Genomic DNA, 21,540 nt, shown 5'->3' on the forward strand with positions numbered 1-21,540 from the left:
TTCGATCTTTATTGAGATCGTCTTCAGGGCCTGGGATTTATAAACATTGTTTAAATTTTACAAATTCATGTAGGATGTTAAAAAAAATGAATTTATACAATGCTAGAAAATTTTAGATTAAACAAAAATAAATTTATACGATGCTAGAAAATTTTAGAAACAAAGATGAATTTATACAATGCTAGAAAATTTTAGATTAAAAAAATGAATTTATAAAACGCTAGAAAATTATAGATCAAACAAAAATGAATTTATACAATGCTAGAAAATTTTAGATTAAACAAAAATGAATTTATACAGTGATAGAAAATTTTAGATTCAGAAAAAAAATGAATTTATACAATGTTAGAAAATTTTAGAATCAGAAAAAAAAGGATTTATACAATGCTAGAAAATTCGTTTTGTTTAATCTAAAATTTTTTAGCATATATAAATTCATTTTTTTCTGAATCTAAAATTTTCTAGCGCTGTATATATTCATTTTTGTTTAATCTAAAATTTTCTAGCATTGTATAAATTCATTTTTTTCACATCCTACAGTATTTGTAAAATTTAAACAATGTTTATAAATCCCAGGCACTGAAGATGATCTCAATAAAGATCAAAACGTAGGCACGATAAAGAAAACTTTTTCCACCAGACCGCATCTCACGATCTCCAAATAATCATTAAGTAACAGTCACCAAACACCACACACTTGTTAAAAATATTAACTATACTGAAAAATGGCAAAAAGGAGGGAAAATTCAAAAGGTGCGGTTGAGATGGAAAGTTGGTGTCCAAATGGGTCAAGGTCACGATAGCTCAAGTGGTAGAGCAGCGGCGTATCAAGCCGAAGATCGTGCGTTCGAATCCCGCTCGTGCCATTGACTTTTTATCTCAACTAAAAACCTTAATTAATTGTAATTAACTATACTGTTAAGCAGCTAAAAATTGATCAATGAATAGGTTTTTGTTTCTATTTATCTATATTCAATTTTTTTTTTTTTACATCAAACATTCCTTATTTTTAGACACATTTCCTTATGATCATAGGAAGGGCATGGACACAGTTTTGTCATGTCCATATGTTAATAAATTTTCTTCAAGTTGTTAAAAAAATTAACTTAATATTTTTAGCAGTTCAATATTGATCAAAAGTTTAGGTTTTTGTTTCTATTTATCAATATTCTCCTCCTTACACCCAATTTTTTACCAAACATTCCTTTTTTTAGACATACTTCCTTACCATATCCCTAAGAAGAATTCTTTACTTCATAAAAGAAACAAAAATCCATTAGCAGAGACTGGATAGAAAGTTTAGGTGCTAAAGGGAGAAATCCCTGACTCCAAATGAAACAGCTTCATCATTTGATTATACTAGCCCAACTAGTGGACATATTTTTTTCTCCTTGTAAATCTTAACTATTGTGGAACACCAAAACATGCCTGACACAAAAAATAGGCTGTGAAAGAACAATTTTCCATTTCCAAAGTGAATAAATTTAAATGTCGTAAAAGAAAACATGATATTTTTACAGACCTTACAATTAGCAACCTTGTCGGTTTCAAAAACACATTTCATATTCAAATGCAATTTTTTAATAGTTTTTTTAATTTAAATTTCAAATTATTTTATTTTGTTGCTTTTAAATTTAAAATGTTTATTTAATTATTTTTGAGGGAGTGAGTATTTATAGAATTTGAAAAGTCTACTTTTTTTGGAATAAATAAGCCATTAATTTTTTTTTCTATCTGTTGAAGATATTTTTGTTCAAAGGTGGCAATCTTCCAGTGACTTTCAGCACATCTAGACAATTAAATAACATACTTTTTTAACGTAATAACAAAATGATCACAGTTTTAAGGACAAATGTGTCTATTTTATTTTAAAAAGTGTTTCTTTTGTCTTATATGTTCATCGTCTGTACTTTATGCAATTTTTGTTCAGAAGATGACTGTCCTGCTTTCCCCTTAAGCTTTCAATCTTTTCCACTATCTCCTTTTGTGTGCTTCAAAAAGACAATTTCATTTGTAGCATTTTCGATCCTGAAAAAAAATTGATTGATTAATATATATACACGAAATTTAATTCTAACATTAACTCAGCTCATAATTTGAGCATTTAACAGTTTTCTAAATATAAATAGATGTGAGCTGATTTTAAATGAATTTAAGTGTTTATAGACATCCACTGTCAATATTTTATTATTAATGATATTTTACATACTTATAAATCAAATGTGTTACTTTAACATAAAGGTTTTAATAAATTTCTTTAATAAATAATAAATAAATGTAAGGAGGTCTGATTTTGTTTTGGGCTTAAATTATTAATTATTTAAAGAAAAATATAAATCGGACTTTGTATTCTTAGTTAAAAGGCTACTATCATACGATGCTAGAAAATTTAAAATAAAAACAAAACTATGTAATATATTGCATTTCATTCATACAAATAAAACATTTTAAAAAATATATTAAACAAAATTGATTATTTTTCTTTCCTGTACAAGCAGTTACATACAAAATTTCATCAGAAAGTTTGAGGACCTCAGATAAAAAATAATAATTTATATATTATAAATTAAAAGTATTTAATTGCTAACATTGTGAATGTTTCAAACACAACAATTTATAATAGTTTAATAATGCTTTTCTTATGTCGTCATTGGTCTTCATTTTGATTTTCAGCATTATGAAATGAATGTTTTTGTAATTAACAAAGAAAAACTATTCTCACAAATAATCTACGCTAGTGATAAATCATTTTGTCTACTAAGTACACATTTAAGATGAAATTAAAAATTTTATGCAATCCAATACTCAAAACATACTTTTTTAAATAATTTGAGTGGTTAAACACATACATACAAATATTACGGGTGAAAAAAAGTTTTATAGGAGGGATAAATAACAATTGTTAATAATTCCTACAATATATTTATCATAAATTACATTTTCCTAAATATTTTTTTTTACAAAATCTAAGTAAAAAGTTATATACTGATAAAACATAACAACAGAAAATAAAATTCATGTCTGCTTGAGTGTATTTACAAATAAATAGAGATAAATAAACTATCAATACAATACAACAATCTTGCTACTATTTTTAAAAATTTCATTGAAACAAATATCGAACAGAATTTTTCAAACTGTTTTAGCATATTCTATAAGGCAGAGCTTTTGAGCGTGATGCACATTTAAAAAAATTAAGTCTATCGGCAGGTTTTGGCACTTTGAGCGATGACTGCCCAAAAATATCAAAAGCTATTTTCCATCTTCAGTTTGGCCGAAACGGAACCTTCTAAGTCAGGAAAATAGCTTTGTCCTTATGTCATAACCACCTGTGAAGAGAGTCATTGATGTGTTCGTAAGTTGCAAAGCTGATTCCGACGGCGATTGGCCCCTTCACCCAGTTCATGCTCAACCCTTTGAATATACCCATAAGTCCTTCGTCACTGAAAAAAATTTAAATATAGGTTAAATGTTTACAAATCATTACAAGCCAAAGCAAGTAAATATTACATGACCAATGTTTAACTTGATTTTTAAATGTAAACAATTATTTACATAATCAGTACATTTTAAATTAATTTCTACTTTGAAGAAAATTGTTATTTGGAGATCTGCAGTCTGGTGTGACGTAGGTTTTATAAAAACATTTTCTTTATCGTGCCGTTAACTAATGGTCACTAAACATCACACATTTCTACATTTGAAGAAAATTAAATTCATAAAATTAAATAAACAAGCAAATTTTGTTTTGTTCTTAAGCTTGGTCAACATGACATGAACGAGATGTGAGAGCAACGCAACCTTGGTGCGGGGGTCGATTTTTGTTCTCTCTACTCTTCTTGCAAGGAGGGTTCTCATAACATTCACAAAACTGTTTTTCTTCTCATTTTGAGTGTAATATAATGGTATAATGAGTAGTTCAAGTAAAGAGGAGGGCATTGTCACGTTCTATTGGTACCGTCAAATGAAAAGGAGGCTAAGAAAAGAATCGGTACATCACTGCGGAACTTTAACTGTCGGCTATTTGTAACAGCAAAGGAACTGCACGACATTGATGACTCAAAGTTTTTAGCATTTTACAAAAGAATCATGCCAAAACAAGCTGTAACACAAGTTGAGAACTGAGCCAAAGGGCATCAACCATGAGTGGTTGACTACCTACTTGCACAGGTGGTAGAGTAGGGAAAAATATTGCGTATGCAGTGTCAACCGCACCAACCTTTGAATGGAGGCCGTACTGTACTATAAAAATAAATATTTTTCAATTACTATCATTGCTTTTTGTAACAATATGTATTATACTTTAGCCTAGTTGTTTCTACAATGTGTATTAATTATTTGGCTTTATTCATTATAATTACACGGTTATCAATTTATGTATTTGCATTATTTTAGATTTTTGGCTTTTCACTGCATGTAAAGTTGCAGTTAAAATAATCTTGCCAGAATAATAGTTGCGAAAAAACTTTAAAACAGTGTTCAATCTAGATAAAAATATTTTTTCCAAAATAGTACAAGGTTCAAGTACAAGGTAGATTAGTCAAGTTTGTCAAGGAACCTTTTTCAAGATAAAATAAAGCCTTGAAAAATGTTCTTATTTTAGTATAATTTTCCCCTTTCTAAAATATTTTAAAAAACTTACAATAAAATGTTCTCCAGGGGAGGGGGTCAGTGGCCACAACGGTTAAGGCGTTGGCAAGGCATTCGTCACTGTAAGATAAAGGTCCTGGGTTCAAATCTAACGCATTCGAACCTAACTTACTAATGGGCTTTTTTTTAAAATACCGACACCCTGAGAGTTGAAATGACCTTTGCTATAGCGAACCCTCATTAAAAACAATTATTATATTTATATTTAATTTTAATCAATTCAAAATTCAGAAAGTAAAATGGTTTCAAACTGTTCACTCCTAACTTTGAACAATGTAGAAAAGTTAATTGACATACTAACTCTACCTCAAATTATTTCTAATAATGCAGAATTAATGTGCCTACCTGTACACTTTGACTAGAGTTTGAATGATACGCCTGTACTCTTCACCGGTAAGGGTAGAGACTTGCATCCGTCGCCTGACAATGTCAAGTGGGTACGAACTGGTCTGACCGAGCATCCCAGCCGCAGCACCACAAATGAGGTTCGTCACAGCATTCGTCTGGCCGTACTCTCCTGAAACAATAACGCTTTTCAATTCTCGACTTGATTTGCATTAACGAAAAACTTACTTGTGACCCATTTTTTAAGCATGCCATATGTGTAAAAGCTGACACCCGCATATGGTATGACGCCGAGTATTGTTGGGATGTATCCACGATATAACCCGTACACACCTTCTGTATTCCAGATAGATACAAAAACCTGCAAATATTGACTTCTTGAAAAAACAATAAAATAAATAAAGCTAATTTAATAATTTATAAAAATTAAAATTCTGATTTCTAGAAAAACTATGAATAACCTTAGTTTAAGAAGTGTATTAATTTTTAAATTTTTCCATTTTCAAGCTAAGTGCCAAAGGTCATTTCATTAAATACCTACTTTTTAGGTAAATTTAGAACCATTTCACAATTTTTTCTCACTACTATTCTTTGCCAAAAAATAAAAAATAAAATAAAATTTGTAATAAATCTTTAAATATCGAATGACATAAAAATAATAATTTTGATCGAAATATACAATTATCACCTTAGACAATGATGTGTATGTTCCTTTTGAAGCAACAGCCATCCTAGCTCGAGCCAAATCCAGAGGGTAAGTCAATGTCTGTGATGTAATTCCAGCCAGGGAGCCCGCTAAAAATCGTTTTGTCCTGCAATTCCATAAAAATATATTTTAATTTTTTTAACATTATTGGTAAATCTAGGAAGAAATGTAATTCAACCACAGTTACAACATGGAATAAATATGTGCTAGCATATTTACTTTAATATCTTACTTCGAGGACTCGACATCAAGCAGCCTTTTCCATTGTTCATGCGAAGAGAACTGGATGGCGGCGTAAGGGATTATCCTGGCCATCGTTGCACTGTTGCCACGCCAAAGAGAGAGAAGTCCGTCATTATTGTACGATTTTAACAAAAAGCGAAAAGCAGCCCTTGTACTGTATTTACATTTTCCCACCTGGAAAAATAAATACATTTTTGAGCAAGAGAAATCAGCAAAAGCTTAATGTGATAAAACTAATACAATAACGTAATTAATTATGTAAGTAAATTAAATCCATTTACTTTCATATAGAAGAGAGAGCTTAACATCCATTGGGGTAATGTAATTAGGTAATTCCTTCATGTAAAAATAAAATAATTGTCTTAAAATTACTAGTTATGAGTTAACTCCTTAATTTGAATGGTGAATTTGCAATGTATTTTAAATATAATATTTAAACAATATTAAAATTAAAAGAATTTATTAGAGTACCAAATTATGCTCAACATTCATGATAAAAGATGCCAAGTCGAAGTAGAAACAATTACATAATATTTGTAATTTGTAACTTCAGGCTGTATATTTTTTTTTTAATGACATTATACATATTTTTTTATTCAAAAAAATACATATAACAATCTCAAACAAGCAATTTAACAATTTTGCACGACAATTTATGTATATATTTATTTAAAATGAACTTTTTATGCTTCATTGAAATAGAAAGACCTCTATGTAGATAAGATGACAATGGGCCTTCTTATCTACTTCTAAAGGACCTGACCAAGGTTAACGGAGTACCGTGTACTGTGATGAAATGTAAGAAATTTCAATCCTACACGGAAGTTGAAGTACCACTAAAGTAATTTAGTTTGTACAACTTGGCACGATGCCCTTTTAAAGGCTAAATAAAATTGGCATTGACTACAAACTCAGACTGAGAGTCATTAAAAGCAAATTTATTCCCCTTATTTTTAAATCTATAAAGAGGAATTATATAATAATTAACTAAGAATCTGCCAAACATTTCTAAAATGCATGTATAAAGTACATTTTAGTTCTATGTTAGGCTTATGTTAAATAAGGGAACTCAACACCAGAAAAAAAGTTGATGTTTTATTAGCATTGAATTTTTTCTTTAAATTCAAATTTTTAAAAGTACAAACAATGCATAATCAATTAAATTGACAGTATTAAATAAGCTGTAATTTTATGTAATTTTGGAAATTATCTAACAGTAAAAAGCAATTAATTATGTAATAAGTTTCCACTATCAATATTCAGGATGATAACACAGACCTTATAATAATAAAATATTATAAAAATACTAAGTTCTAAAATGTAACAGGCTTAAATTTTTCATATAATTTCTATGTTAATTGTTCTTAAGTATAATCCTGTGCTGTATAAGCAGCACTGACTACTTTAAATATTTGATGCAGATACTAAAATATAATTTTAAAACACATTTTCAAGTGTTACTTGTATTTTGCAAGCGAATTAAAGAAAGCGATTTTTTTCAAAAGAAGGATAGATCACTGTTTGAACAGACATGGGCACAATTTGTAAACACAGTTTCTCCCAACTTTATAAAGCCCAAAACTTTTTAGAGAATAATGTTTGATTATGAAGACAGTTTAATCTTTTTTACAAGACAATTTTTTTTTAACTCAATGCCTGCAATGGTTTAGGCGTTGCCACGTGCTCATGTGTAAGGTAAAGGTCGTGGGTTCAAATCCAGCAGCCCTACATACTTACAAATGGACTTTTTTTTTTCAGAAACACTGGACCCCGACAGTTCAAATAACCTCTTAGTTGAAATACCTTTGTAAAATAATAATAATTAACTTGGAGAAATCATAAATTTCCAAGTGAGTTTCTAATTTAGTAATTTTTTTTAAGATCTAAAAATCAAATGATAAGAAATCAATAAGTATGAATGGGTCAAGGTAAATTTTATAACAATCGCAATTCTTTACAACAAACACTAACAACAATGATAACAAATTCCTTGTTTTTTAAATTTTTTTTTTTTAAAACAGGCCTTGAAATGTCTAACTATTTTATCTATTAATTATCTGTATAATATCTTTCGACCATTCAAAATTAAACATAAATTTTCTTAAGAATGTAGTAACTTCAACTTCAATAAATGTTTACAATTATTGAAACACTTCTAGATTAAATTAACGTACAGAAAGTAAACAAAAATTTAAGAAATTTGGGTATGTAAATGATTTGTTAAAATTATACGTAATTTAATTATAACTGTATAATATTTTAATATTTAGACAATTTATTAATTCATAAACACACAATTCCGTATTTAAAGGACTCCTAGTATTTTCTTAGATTAATCTTAATAATTTGTATCCTATTTACGTTTTTTACACTTTTACAAAATAACAGAATCTTAGTTAACATGTCATTGTCTGCCCTAGCCAACTAAATCTAAAATCTAATCACTGCCTTAAAAAAATAAAAAACTATCTTTTAGCAGTCTTTAAAATAAATTTTGTCAGTTAGTCTGTTTTTAAATATTTGTACACAATATGATCATTTCTGGTGAACTTGGCATATCCTTGCTATAAATTGCATACAAATACATTAGTTGGCAATGTTTTACACATCAAGAATATGCAATTGTATGTTTTTCTACCAATCTTTAAGTTGGTGAATTTTGCAGAATTGCTTGGATGGGTTAGGTTTTTTACAAATCTTACAATGCACCATTTTATTTGTTACATCTTTGTTCATTCCTGGCAAGTGAAGAGTGATCTAAACTTTGCTAAGGCCTTTGCAAATCCTAATTGTGAACTGTAAGTGTTGCAATGGTAATATTCGAACAGAGCCATCTTCAAACTTCGTTGTACTATGATTCTTTTTGCATTTGGGTCATTCGACAGTGTGTAACAAATTAATCTGTTTATTTTTTGGATGTTGGGATCATCTGGATTTAGTTTTTCTTTTATCTGGTCATCATTTAATTGAAAATGTCCAAAGTACTCAAAGAAGGGAAGTAGATTTCTTATCAGCAATGTAAATAGAGTCAGTTGGGTGTTTTCTATTAGGACATTCTCTTCGGAGGCCTCGTTGTCAGTTAAGCTATTATCTTCCTGGGTAAATCGGGAAAGATAATCTGCTACCGTATTATTTTTTCCTTTTACGTGTGTAACTTTAAATGAAAAACAATCTAACTCGGTAGCCCTTTTGAACATTTTGAATTGCTAATGGCCGTAAGGAGTTTTAAAAGCCATGTAGAGAGTAGAGGTTTTGTGCAATTTAAGTTGATAAAAAGCGTTAGACAGATCAAAATAGTTAGATCCCTTTATGTAACTAAAAATGTCTTTGATATTTGGTAGCAGCCATGCTGTAAATTTTGTTATTGATTTTTTTGTAATTTATTACAAGTCTTTTTTTTTAATGATCCTTCTTTTCTTAACACTAAGGTGAAGCTCAGCGACTGTAAAATCTGCTCAATTATGCCTTGTTGAAGTAGGTTGTTTTTGGTAGCGCACATATGTTGCAAAGTTACAAGGTTTGTTTGGAATGCTTTGATTTCTATCATAACTGTTCCAATTAATTATTCTTTTTATCTAAGGTCTTGGTTGAGATGAAAAAATAGTGTCACGAGCGGGATTCGAACCCACGATCTTCGGCTCAATACACCGCTGCTCTACCACTTGACCTATCGTGACTTCGATCACACTAACTTTTGCATCTAAACCTAGATAAAAGACCTTAGATAAAAATAAAATTAATTGAAATAATGAATATGGTCAACTAAGACCACTAAACATATATGAGTCATATATCTATTGTTGAGTGGGTGTAATTATAATTATTGTTAGTGTCTGGGATCCTTGTTATGAAAGCATCGAAAGGTTGGTTGTTTGAAAATGTAGTTGTCGTGATACCTTTTTTTAATAAACTATAGTTTGTAATTTAGTGGATTATTTGTACGAAAGGAATTGTTGTTTTGAGTGTATCCACTTTGAAACTGTTTTCTGTAATAATTGTGATAAGGAGGAGCTGGTTTAAAATCTTAGTAATTTTTGCCATAATGGGAACTTGATCTTGAAAAATTTTGCATTGTGTAGTTTGGTTGTAATCAATAGATGTTATTCATTGGTTGAAATCAATAGATGTTATTCATAGGATTGTAAGTGTCAATGTACTTATGTTGGATGATTGAAATTTGATATTGTGTTACCATATCACACATTCAATGAGATTTCCTCATCCGTAATTTTTTAAATAAATGTTGATATTATGACAGATTTCGGTGTTAGCCAAGAGAATGCATGAGGTAGATTGTGTGAACCATATTTTTTATCACATAATTTTTTTTTTCCACCGAATAGCCTGATAACTTTTATTTGGCCATTAACAATTATCTCAGTGGGGTGTGATCACCTGTAATTTTATTTGGAAAAATTGTTTTTCTGACATCCCATGTTTCAAAAGCGATTGAGAAAAATATCAAATGTTGTTTTGGTATATGCTAAAGCGTTACATAAAAAATTGGCGGTGATTGTGTCCGTCTCTTGCTCCGCCAATATTGCTCAAAATTTTTAAATATGCAGGGATTTCTCAAAGCATGGGTACCAATTCACGCAAGAATATTATTATAGAGTGTGGTTGAAATAGTTTAAAATTCAGAAGTTGAGCATTTTTTTCTTAATGTGTAAGACAGTTTGGAATAGAAATGTTAATAGACCCCCTTCTGGACACCTATTATTGCCTGATATCATCTTATCTGATTAACCGGTTGTTTTCTGTGAGTTGTTCTTCATACTCTGAACATTGAATCAATATACTTCAAACTATGAAGTATTAGTTTCATAAGATCGCCTTTGTTGATGAAGTATCTGAATTATCTTGTATTGTGCTAAAAATCTGTAGTGAAGTCTGGATTTTTTAATGGGGGCTTTTTTATGAATGTTGATCCCAATAGTGTAATCCTTTTTTTGTGTTCTTTTGTGGCTATTTTCTGAGTTTTACACAATTTCACCTGCAATGTCCTGTTTGTGGGGCCGTATTTTTTGTTTGACAAAGGTTATAATTTTTAGATATTATTATTGTCAAATTAGTCCAACATTGAAAATTTATTAAACAAACATTTTTTAAACCTTTAACAAAAAACAAAATAGAAATCAGAGCATGACTGACACAATTAAAAAACGATGATCAAGTCAAAGTTTAGCTGACTATTAAAAACATCAATATTACCCTAAGAAAGACAGATACATTTTCTAGCCAGTGAAATCATGTGAGTTGATTCATTGGTTTAGATTTTCTAAAAATTTTTATTATTAAATTTTTATTTAAAAAAATATATATAAATAATATTGTCAAAACAATAAATAAAGTTATACAAAATACCAATTTTTGATTTATTTATTTATTTTCATGCCTCTAACTTAATCATTCACACAAATGATAAAATTTCAGATTAAACGTGGGGAAACGCTTCCATTTCCTTAAAAAATCAGAACAGGGGTCCCAACAACCTACTCTCATGTCCAAGGACTGTTTTATAACAAGTATATGCCTACACGCTCCCTATAAGGGACTCCTTGTTATTGACACTGTAAATTAACAAAGTGCAGTGGCGGTTGAGAGACTTAAAATGTTTATGGAAGGATCAAACTCACAAGATACCCTGTGAAATCAAATCAGAGAACCTTACATCTTACACTTCCAAGGGCATAGTTAAAATAACCCCTCCCTCACTTAAAAAAATTATAATAATAAATAAAAAAATAAATTAAAAAAATAAATAGAAATAAGTACAAGCAGTAACTGTAACTTCTGGATTTCTCTTTAAATTTATTTGAGCAAATCAAGTATACAGGGCTAAAATGGACACATATATGCATATGTAGATAGTGAAAGTAATTTGTTTTCTTTTCTTTTCAACATTAGCCAGAATACGAGTTCAAATAATGCGATAGTTTTTATTATATCCTCAAGGGAAGGGTATTGTAAAAAAAGGGCCAAGGGTGGTGTTGGGAATCGAAACCATGACCCATATTTGTATGAACCTAGAGCCTAGCCTATTTCGCTAACCACACAGCTAACGCAACCCTCATAAAATTTGTTGGAATAGAATTCAGCACATTAGATACTGCTGTTTCTCTTATTTTGTATATTTGAAGAGAATTATAATTATATTTATTATATTATATTATTTATAGAATTATAATTATATTTATTCTTATTTGTATATTATCTTATTTATAGAATTATAATTATATTTATTCTTATTTTGTATATTATCTTATTTATAGAATTATAATTATATTTATTCTTATTTTGTACATTTAAAGAGAGAGGGAAAGAGAGGGAGAGAGAGTGGGAAAGGGTGAGAGGGAGAGGAAGAGAGAGAGGGAGAGAGAGAAACACAGACAGAGAATGGAATGAATACATTTTTCCTGAACTACTGATAAAATTCCTTTAAAAAATTTATGAATAATATACAAGAATTTTCTATTTTTAAAGAAAGTGATTAGTGATGGGAGAAAATGTCCTTGGCTCGTTTTAAAAATGACCGGTTTTCTCCATTTGTAAAAATGGAACCATATTTGAGATTATTAGTTTGTTTTGAATCCTAACAATCATATTTATTTGTTTATGCAAGAATACCATCCTTTCTTAGCAGATATCCATGTCATATAGGAATGCGCTGTCGGAATTTCAGCCCTCGGTTTGGTCTGTGCATTGTCCGTTAGTCAGTTGCGGAACTGTTTTATATACATAGATTGTCGGGATTTGTTTAGCAAACTGTGAGTTGGTTCAGAAAAATATTATATAAAACACACATAGCACATCTTCTGTCTAGCGGTGAGATTTTTGTCATGGTTAGTATTGGGGTGTGGAATACAGAACGTCCTATGCTGTTTAAGCTAATAAGAAATAGTGGAGAAGTTAATATTGAAGAAGTTGAGTTCTCAGATTTATCTGTTTTGATTAAAAAAAAATTGTGTGGAGCCAAAGCTTGAAAACAGATAAATTCTAATAAATAAATAGAAAAAATACATATTTGTTTAATTATTACTTTAAAGTTACTTTATTTAATATTCCCTTACCAAAATCAATATTGATTGGGTATGGCATATTGGATTACTTGCAAAAATTAAAACCACTATTCTGAACACCTATGTAGTTTGTTTTTTGTCCTTAGACAGCAGAGGTCATATCAACCCTCAAGGTGTTTATAGAAGGGGAAAAAAGTCCGTTTGTAAGTATGTCGAGTGTAAATGCAGGGCCGCGGATTTGAACCCAGGACCTTTACCAAGTGCCATGTCAACGCCTAAACAGTTGCGGCCACCGACGCCTCTCTGGACACCTATTATCGCCTGATATCATCTTATCTGATTAACCAGTTGTTTTCTGTGAGTTGTAATGAGTCTGTGTCTCCTGAGAAGCCTATTAATGCTGAGGTTCTACAGGGTCGCATGCATACTCTACACTGCAGATTTCTCACAGTCCCCTCTGTTGTGACCAGCCCACATTGTTGATGATGTGGCAGCGCTGGCAATCGGCAAATCACGCATAGCGGTGAGAAAACGGCAGACCTACGCTCACCACATCAAATGGTGTGGAAATTGGAGGGTAAAGCTAAATCCTAAAAAGTCTAAATTGGTTTGCTTTACCTATAAGTGAAGCATTGATCCCAAAGCCTAGATCTACAAGGTAAGTGAACAACAAAGCACAGTGAATACCTGAGCTTGTACTTAGATGCAAAGCTAGTGTGGGCTGCACACATCAACCAAGTGCAAAGGGTTCGAAACCATATTGAGACTCATAACTAATGCACCATAATACGTAAAAAAAATTCCACCTCGAATAATAAATAATCAAAATGTATTGCATCATACTAGCCAACACTAGGTTGAAAAGAGCCATGGCCGTCCACCCTAACCCCATAATGCGTGACATCATAGCGCATCCTACTCCACCAAAAGAAAAGAACAAGATCTGGGATCCTGAGTAATAAATACATATCTTCCTTGCTAGTATTAAATTTTTGTAGAAAAAATTAACTTAAATATTATATTATTTAAGTATTCTTTCTATGTAAGGTTGAGATAAAAACATCCGTGTCAGGAGCGGGATTCGAACCCACGACCTTTGCTTAATGCTTGACCTTTTCTGCTCTACCACTTGAGCTATAGTGACTTCGATCCACTCGGACACCAACTCTCCATCTCAACCTACAACCGTTAGAAATTTCCCTCTTTTTGCCACTTTCAAATGTCGTGTAATCAGAATTGGATTCTCAGCGACTTATGAAGTGGCCACGGGGAGCTGTTTCATGAAGTGATACTTCTTTTACTTTTTAAAATATTAATCCTTTTAAGTTTTTGTAGACAATTGACCAAGTTACATCTTTCAATTAATAATTCTTTCCTTGTAAGGTCTTGGTTGAGATAAAAAAAGTCAGTGTCACGAGTGGGATTCGAACCCACAACCTTCAGCTAAATACACCGCTGCTCTACCACTTGAGCTATCGCAACTTCGATCCTCTCAGACACCAACTCTCCATCTCAACCTACAACCATTAGAATTTTCCCTCTTTATACGATTTTCAAATGTTGTGTAATCAGGATTGGATTCTCAGCAACTTATGACATGGCCAGTGGGAGCTGTTTAGTGAAGTCATACTTCTTTTAATTAAATATTAATCCATTTATGTTTTAGTGGTCAATTGACCATGTTACTTCCTTCAATTAATTATTCTTTCTATGTAAGTTCTTGGTTGAGATAAAAAATGGCATATTTAGCCGAAGGTCGTGGGTTCGAAGCCTGCTCGTGACGCTGACTTTTTTATCTCAACCAAGACCTTACATAGAAATAATAATTAATTGAAAGAAGTAACTTGGTCAATTCACCACCAAAATGTAAATGGATTATATTATTTATTGATTAATGCTTGTAAATTTCCTTTGCCATTCTCTCATTGTTATATATTTAAATATTCAAGTGGAATCTGTCGGTGGATAAAACCCACATAATTTTTCATGTTAATTATTAATAAATAAGTTATTGTTACACGTAACTAAAATGTAATAATTAATTACAATAAAGTCTTAGAAAAAAAATCAATATTTCTCTATTCAATCAGGAGAAACAAAATCCTCTAAAAACCGTTCCTTTGACCGGTTGCGGTACAAATAGGTATATATTTCGGTTGTGTTAAAACAGTTTTGTCGGATAAATCAATGTTTCAAAATTAATGTGTGTTAGGCAATAGTGTTTATAAATAGTGAATGAATGAAAACTTTTATGTCATGTTAAACTTGTTTTACCTGGAAGTTGATCTTGGTGCGGTCAAGAGGAGCGATGGCCGACTTGGCGATGGCACCGGCAACCGCTCCAGCGCAGAGACTCGTCAGGACTGCTTTTACATTCGACTGGGAAAATTTTTTTTTTTAAGCACATTCTTCTGAATGATTTTTTTAATCGTATTTACCTTGCCATCTGACACCTTGCTCAACTCGACCCTGGTCATGGCTAGGGACTGGAAGAGGAAATTCCTCGGATTCCGAGCACCATCGGTTCACATCGACGATAGAGGATATCCCCTTTTTTTTTTGTACGGACACGAAATTATTCCCTTCCGTCGGTAAAAACCCGTTTTCGATGCTTCGCTGATCTCTGAACAGGGCGAGGAGTGTTCATAAGGGTCTGCAGCGTAAGTGAGACTGACGCAAGGGGGGATGTCATCTGAGTGTCAGGTTATTTTCCAGGTTACGACGTCCTTGGCCGGTCGTCGCAGCAGCGTTCATTCCCGGCTGGTTCTTCGTCCCGTTCCCATTCCCGTTCGTAAACCGGCAGCGGACAAACATCGAAAATGTCTGGTGAGTTGGACTTTTTGTTTTTCAAAGACGACGATCTCGATCCGACTCTGGGGGGTCCGCCCACGAAACCTTCCCTTATCAAAAATGACAGCGAAAGGGGGTGAAACGACCACCCTCCTGGGGTTTGTCGCCTTTTTTTTATCACGTTATGACAGCGCAGTTTCTCTCTTCCGGCCCTGTCATCGTCAGTTCTGGCACCTCGAACACTATCGTTTCTGACCAGAACGATTCTTAAATTAATTATCATCAATCATCCAAAACACTATTATTTGATTTATCACCAATAATCGAGACAATGTTTTCTCTCCACATTAATTATTGAAGTAACATGTATGAATTTTATTTAAATTTCCTCTTTGCATTCGAATCCAAAAGATAAAGTGTTACATAATCCGTGAATTTGCTTTCATTGGAATACCCTTACATGACAAAAACACTCGGATCTGTAAAAATGACAGGTAAAAAAACCACCCACTTGTAATATAACTTGATTTGTATATATTTTTATATATTAATCAAATTTTCACGTTTTTTAACGTTTAATAATTGAGTCTTTGTCTAAAAAAGTTAAAAAAAAAAAAAAGTAAATTGCTAAATAATTCTAATTTTCTTTTAGATTTTTATTAACAATTCAATATCGCGTATTTTATCCTCTTGCCTTAATTACATCTCGAAGATGCCCCTGCATACTTTCTACCAGTCTGGAAAAGTCTCTTGAGGTTAGCCCATTCTTTGCGAAAAGACTTTTCAAGATTGTAGAGTGTATCAGGAAGCGATGGATGTGCTCTTATTTATCTTTTGAAATTAATTCTAAAAATGTTCAATTGGGTTCAAGTCTAGAGAATGGGCTGGCCAGGCTAAGACCCTGATGTTATGCTGTTGAAAGTATGTTTGTACTATGCGAGCAACATAAGAATGACATTAGAATAGGATTGTCGCTGATTTCATCGAGGATAGTCAACGCATGATGTTCCAAAATTTCATCCACAGAGCGAGTAGCCATGAAAGACCATCCACGAACAACGACCAATTCTGTATGACTCTTTTGAAATTCCAGCTACGTTGAAACGGTTGGCTCTAGGAAAAATTACTGGCTTTGTACCTGTCATTTCACCTTCTCGATACTCTTTCATGTCCATCTAGAAATCGTGGAGCAAATCTACACTCATCTGTAAAAAGTACAGCAGACCAATCGCCTAAAGACCAATGGCTGTGTTCTCGAGCAAATATGAGCCGTGCAACTCTGTGTTCTGGTCAATTATGGGGCGAAAAGCCAAATCCATACTGATTTAATCTTCTTCGAGTAATGCATTCATAAATTTGGAACTTCCTGGAGCTGATGATCGCTCGAACATAAAGTGCAGGTTTCGCAAAATTCTCCAAGTCAAAAAAACAATGGTCATCTTATGGTTCTGTTACTCTAGGGCATCCAGAACCGGCTTTCTATGGTAGGACCCAGTTTCTCGAAAATGTCTAACGGCTTCTCGCAGTGTTTCATATGGAATTCCAATGGCACTAACCGCATACCTGATGGAACTTCCATCATCAATAAGTGCCACACCATGCGCAACATCCTCAGCACTAAGTCGCATTTTTAAGTTTAAAAATTGAAATTAAGAAAACAAACATGAAACTAGACAGTTAATTGCTTCAGAATTCAAAAGAGACTGAATAACCATTTTAAATTCCATAAAAAGTAAACATCAAAAATCCTTAATCCTTGTTTTGGATTAAGGAGTAACTGTGTTTACCTCTAATTGATTTTTCCAATTTAAAACATAGCATAAACAAATATTTATTGGTAAAAAAATTAGATAAATTAAGGACAGAATTTTCTTTTAGCGAGAAAATGAAAAAAAAAATCAATTGGGTGGAATATTTTGCCTGTCAGTGTATTTAATTTTAAAAATTTACAATGGCACATTAAAAAAAACTAATTACATTATTGTAGTGTACTTTTTTTCTAAATAATTAGTAATATAACTTTTTCATGTATCAAAAGTCGTGCTTTGTTGAAAGGTGAAACTATTAGTTTTGCTATAGAAAGTTTTTTACGCAGCCACTTTGCAAATTGTAATATGGCCAAATATGTTCAATTCTTTGTAAACTTCTGAAATTTGTACGGTATCGTACGGTCTGATCCAGTGGTTCATTTTATATGTTACCTACCTTTGTGTTGTCAGTGGTCAAACCGGCCAGGAACCCTACCTGTCAGTCGTCCAACATATAGTGATGTGATTGTTGTTATCGGATAAGTGAATTTGTCTTCCCAATTCCAGTTTTCTCTTGAGGTATTATTATTCCGAGTTGTTAGGACAATTGGTAGAGCATTGGAGTATCTAACTGAAAATAGTGGGTTTGTATCCTGCCTGTGAAAAATTGTGTTATTAATTGGATATATGCATATCTCACAATATTGTCAACTTTTTCACTCCTCTTCAAACTGGTCGGATTAATGGGCTTGATTGCGGTGTATTGTGATTGTACTTGGTTGTTGTATATCTTGCTTATTTAAATTTTCTATATAGAAAAGGCAGGAGCAGGCAAGATTTTCCAGATGACTCCATGTTAAATCCAATCCTCGATTTTTAAACTGTTTCATCAGTAGCATGCTACATTTCTCTTTTTGTTCAGTTATATTACTTTATTATTGACTTTTGTATTTAAATATGGTTTTTTGTTAATAATTTAAAATGAGCGTTTTCTTGGAATCCTGTTAGTGTTTTTCAATACTTTGCAAATGTGGTTTGAATGTAATCTTGCCGTGTATGTTTAACTGAATGTAGCCATGTAATTTGAAACTGCCTCATATGTTGCTTTCCAATTTTGTTCTCTTCCTCCTGATCATTATATTAATATATCAACACTATCAGAGGAAAACTGGATAAGTAAAATTTTGGCCAAATGAAAATTGTATAATTGAGTTCACTATTTTTCATGGTCCACTTGACCAATTAATATCATACAATTAATTAAGGTTTTAAGTTGAGATTTTACCGCCCGAGTGTCACGAGCGGGATTCGAACCCACGACCTTCGGCTTGATACGCCGCTACTCTACCACTTGAGCTATCGTGACTTCGATCCCCTTGGACATGAAAAATGGCAAAAAAGGAGGGAAAATTCAAAAGGTACGGTTGAGATGGGAAGTCAGTGTCCGAGTTGATCGAGGTCACGATAGCTCAAGTGGTAGAGTAGCGGCGTATCAAGCCGAAGGTCGTGGGGTCGAATCCCGCTCGTGACACTGACTTTTTTATCTCAACTTAAAACCTTAATTAATTGTATTGTATAATTGATTTAGTCGAAACCACTTCCTTTTAAAATACACTTGCCATTTTAGACACCTTGAAGCATTTCGATAATTCTACTTGCACCTAAAAAGAATCTAAACTTTAAAATCACAATCCTACATTTTTTCTTTTTTTACTTTTAATTTAAATATCATGACATCGTGTTAAGCCGTGTAAAAATGAGCTTTTTCTCACACAGTGTTAGTGTTTTCCATTAGTAAATAATTTTGTGTCATAATAGGGTTGGTCTAATAGAGATCTTTGGTGTGATAGAGGAGGTTGGGGTTTTGATTATTACAATAAATGGTGTTGTATTAATAGAATGAGGTGGATGATTCAGTGCGATTGAACAAATATTTATCCATATATTTCAAGTCCAGTTAATACAATTTGTCTTGAACTTCATTGAAGCCTGCTAAATATCTGGGATAAATCAAATTTATCATCTTTTATTCTTCCTTTTATATGCTTGTGGATAATGTAAAAATTTTTAAAGCTATAAAAATAAAAAAATAATTGTTTTTATTGTTTATTTTGCATTTTAGCTTGACCTCCTATTATGCTGAAACACTTCTGCACTGCTTTATTTTATTGTTATTTTAATGGTGTTTTCAATTGTGTTCTTGAATATTTCAATTCTGGAAAACGAGACCACAGACAGAATCGGATTATTTTTTTTACTTTTTTTATTTGGGAAGTATAATTATTACTTTCTGCATTCAATAGGTTTAAAATGTTACGACGATATCATTTTTCCCCTTCAAAAATTTGGCCATATCTAGGATTCTTAATTTTTTTTTTGTGGATTGCAATTGAATTTATGAATAAAACAATTTGTTTTCTTGAGTGTATTGTTCTGTTCATCTGAATTTTTAAAGAATCTAATTCATTTTTATCTTGAATGATTAAGACAGTTGGTGTCTTTGTGTTATGATAAAATATTTAAATCATCGAAAGACGTTAAGACCAGTTATTAAAATGTTGATCTTATTAAAACTTGTTTGATTGACTTTGGCTTTTACTGAAGCTCAACAAATTTTGGCCATGACTAAATTTTAAAGACATTTATTCTTCATTCTTGAAACTATGCTTCAAATTCGAACGTCATGACACCTACATTGAAACAAAGTTCCCATGTGGAAACCATACAAAATTTAATTTTACAAAGACAATAGGTGAGTATTGTGATAGTACAACAGTCCTCAACTTTTATACAAGTTCTTTTTATCTGTAGATATCTGTATAATCTTATTTTATAAAAGATTTATCTAATGTCTTTATCCATTATATTTTATATGGAAGTTAGTACAGTCTAAAATAAAGTATAAATATTATAATATTTCTGCTGATGCTCAATGTCAAGTGCTTTTCACAAAATTGATTAATGTATATTATTTTAGTAACTTTTTATAAAATAAAGATATTTCTGTTCTGGTTGGAACTATAAACTATTAGAGAAAGTGGGCTAATAACTGTAGAACTGGCTAGAAAGCAGCTAATAACTACCACAGAAATCAGAGAATGTAAATTTTCAAAAAGGACTTTATCTGAATTGTTGCAACAATTGTGAAAACACAGCTAGTCATTTTCTTTTTCTCTCTACACACAATTTGCAAATCAGAGCAACAAAGCTATTACATTCTTTATCACAAATTTATTTTTAAAAAAATTTTACAATTAAAATTATTTTGATAATTGTATTATAAATAACTACATTCTTGATAATCTTATTGCCATAAAAAAATTATCTTAAAATATTTTTTCCATCCTCCTCAGTTCTGAGATGTTTAAGAGAAATATGATTTATATAATCATAATATAATAATAATAAGAGAAGCAACAACCTTCCAACTTGTCCTCAATGTAGGCGAAGTAGAGAACATATCATTCTGACCGTAAAACATATTTTGGTCGACTGTTGCACTTTGCAACCCTAGGCAAAGTATCAATCTTTCGAGTGATTTAAAGGAATTACTGGGTTCCCAGTGTTTATTCCAAAGAGCACTTTTCACCTTTCTCAAATTTATTGAAATTTATAATGAGATTTGGGCCTTTTCCCAAATTGTTATACCATTGAATGTTTGTCTGCTAGCGTTTGAATGAGAGTTGTGCGTGCAAGATTTCTTTCTTTTTTCAGGAAGTTTTGAGGATGCCGAAATAATAATAATATATATTTATAATTGCCTTACAAATAACTGATAATCTTAATGTCATAAAAAATTAACTTAAAACATTTTTTTCATCCTCCTAAGTTTTGATCTTTAAGAAAAATAAGATTTGTTTTTGATCCTTACAAATGTTTTCTCTTGGCCTAATTGAATTAAAATATTTCACAAAATATGTGTCGCAACAAGCAGATCAGAAATTCTTGTTACCTAATAAGCTAACTTTTATATAATTTTGTCACAAACATGATGTTTTTTGTTAATTTATTTCCCTAGACAGTTTCAGTTGCTTAAGTG

At 31.5% G+C, this 21,540-nt stretch overlaps 2 protein-coding genes across 4 annotated transcripts in view; one reads left to right on the forward strand and one right to left on the reverse strand.

Annotated features, from left to right (window-relative positions):
• Positions 1-1,840: 1,840 nt before the first annotated feature.
• LOC106661773 (mitochondrial coenzyme A transporter SLC25A42-like) lies at positions 1,841-15,662 on the reverse strand. Of its 2 annotated transcripts, XM_014385394.2 has the most exons (8): positions 15,402-15,662; positions 15,238-15,342; positions 5,934-6,118; positions 5,684-5,807; positions 5,224-5,356; positions 4,996-5,167; positions 3,330-3,443; positions 1,841-2,028 (listed from the first exon to the last, which is right to left on the reverse strand). In XM_014385394.2, exons 1-8 carry the CDS (start codon positions 15,438-15,440, stop codon positions 1,962-1,964), a joined length of 939 nt encoding a protein of 312 aa, XP_014240880.1. In that variant the 5' UTR covers positions 15,441-15,662; the 3' UTR covers positions 1,841-1,961. The 2 variants fall into 2 exon arrangements, with proteins under 2 accessions (XP_014240880.1, XP_024085299.1); XM_024229531.1 differs by lacking the exons at positions 15,238-15,342; positions 15,402-15,662 and adding an exon at positions 6,226-6,254.
• Positions 15,663-15,694: 32 nt separating this feature from the next.
• Positions 15,695-21,540, forward strand: part of LOC106661771 (cytoplasmic aconitate hydratase-like) — a 35,942-nt gene continuing 30,096 nt past the window's right edge. The window contains exon 1 of one of the 2 annotated variants that reach the window (XM_014385392.2): positions 15,695-15,789. In XM_014385392.2, the coding sequence (XP_014240878.1) occupies positions 15,783-15,789 (7 nt within the window). In that variant the 5' untranslated portion in view covers positions 15,695-15,782. Of the gene's footprint in view, positions 15,790-16,154; positions 16,248-21,540 lie in introns of those variants that run through there. The other variant, XM_014385390.2, reaches the window with a different exon arrangement.

This window comes from Cimex lectularius, unplaced genomic scaffold, assembly GCF_000648675.2.
Source record: "Cimex lectularius strain Harlan isolate CLEC.00 unplaced genomic scaffold, Clec_2.1 scaffold421, whole genome shotgun sequence".
In the NCBI taxonomy this organism is placed as follows: Eukaryota; Metazoa; Arthropoda; class Insecta; order Hemiptera; family Cimicidae; genus Cimex; species Cimex lectularius.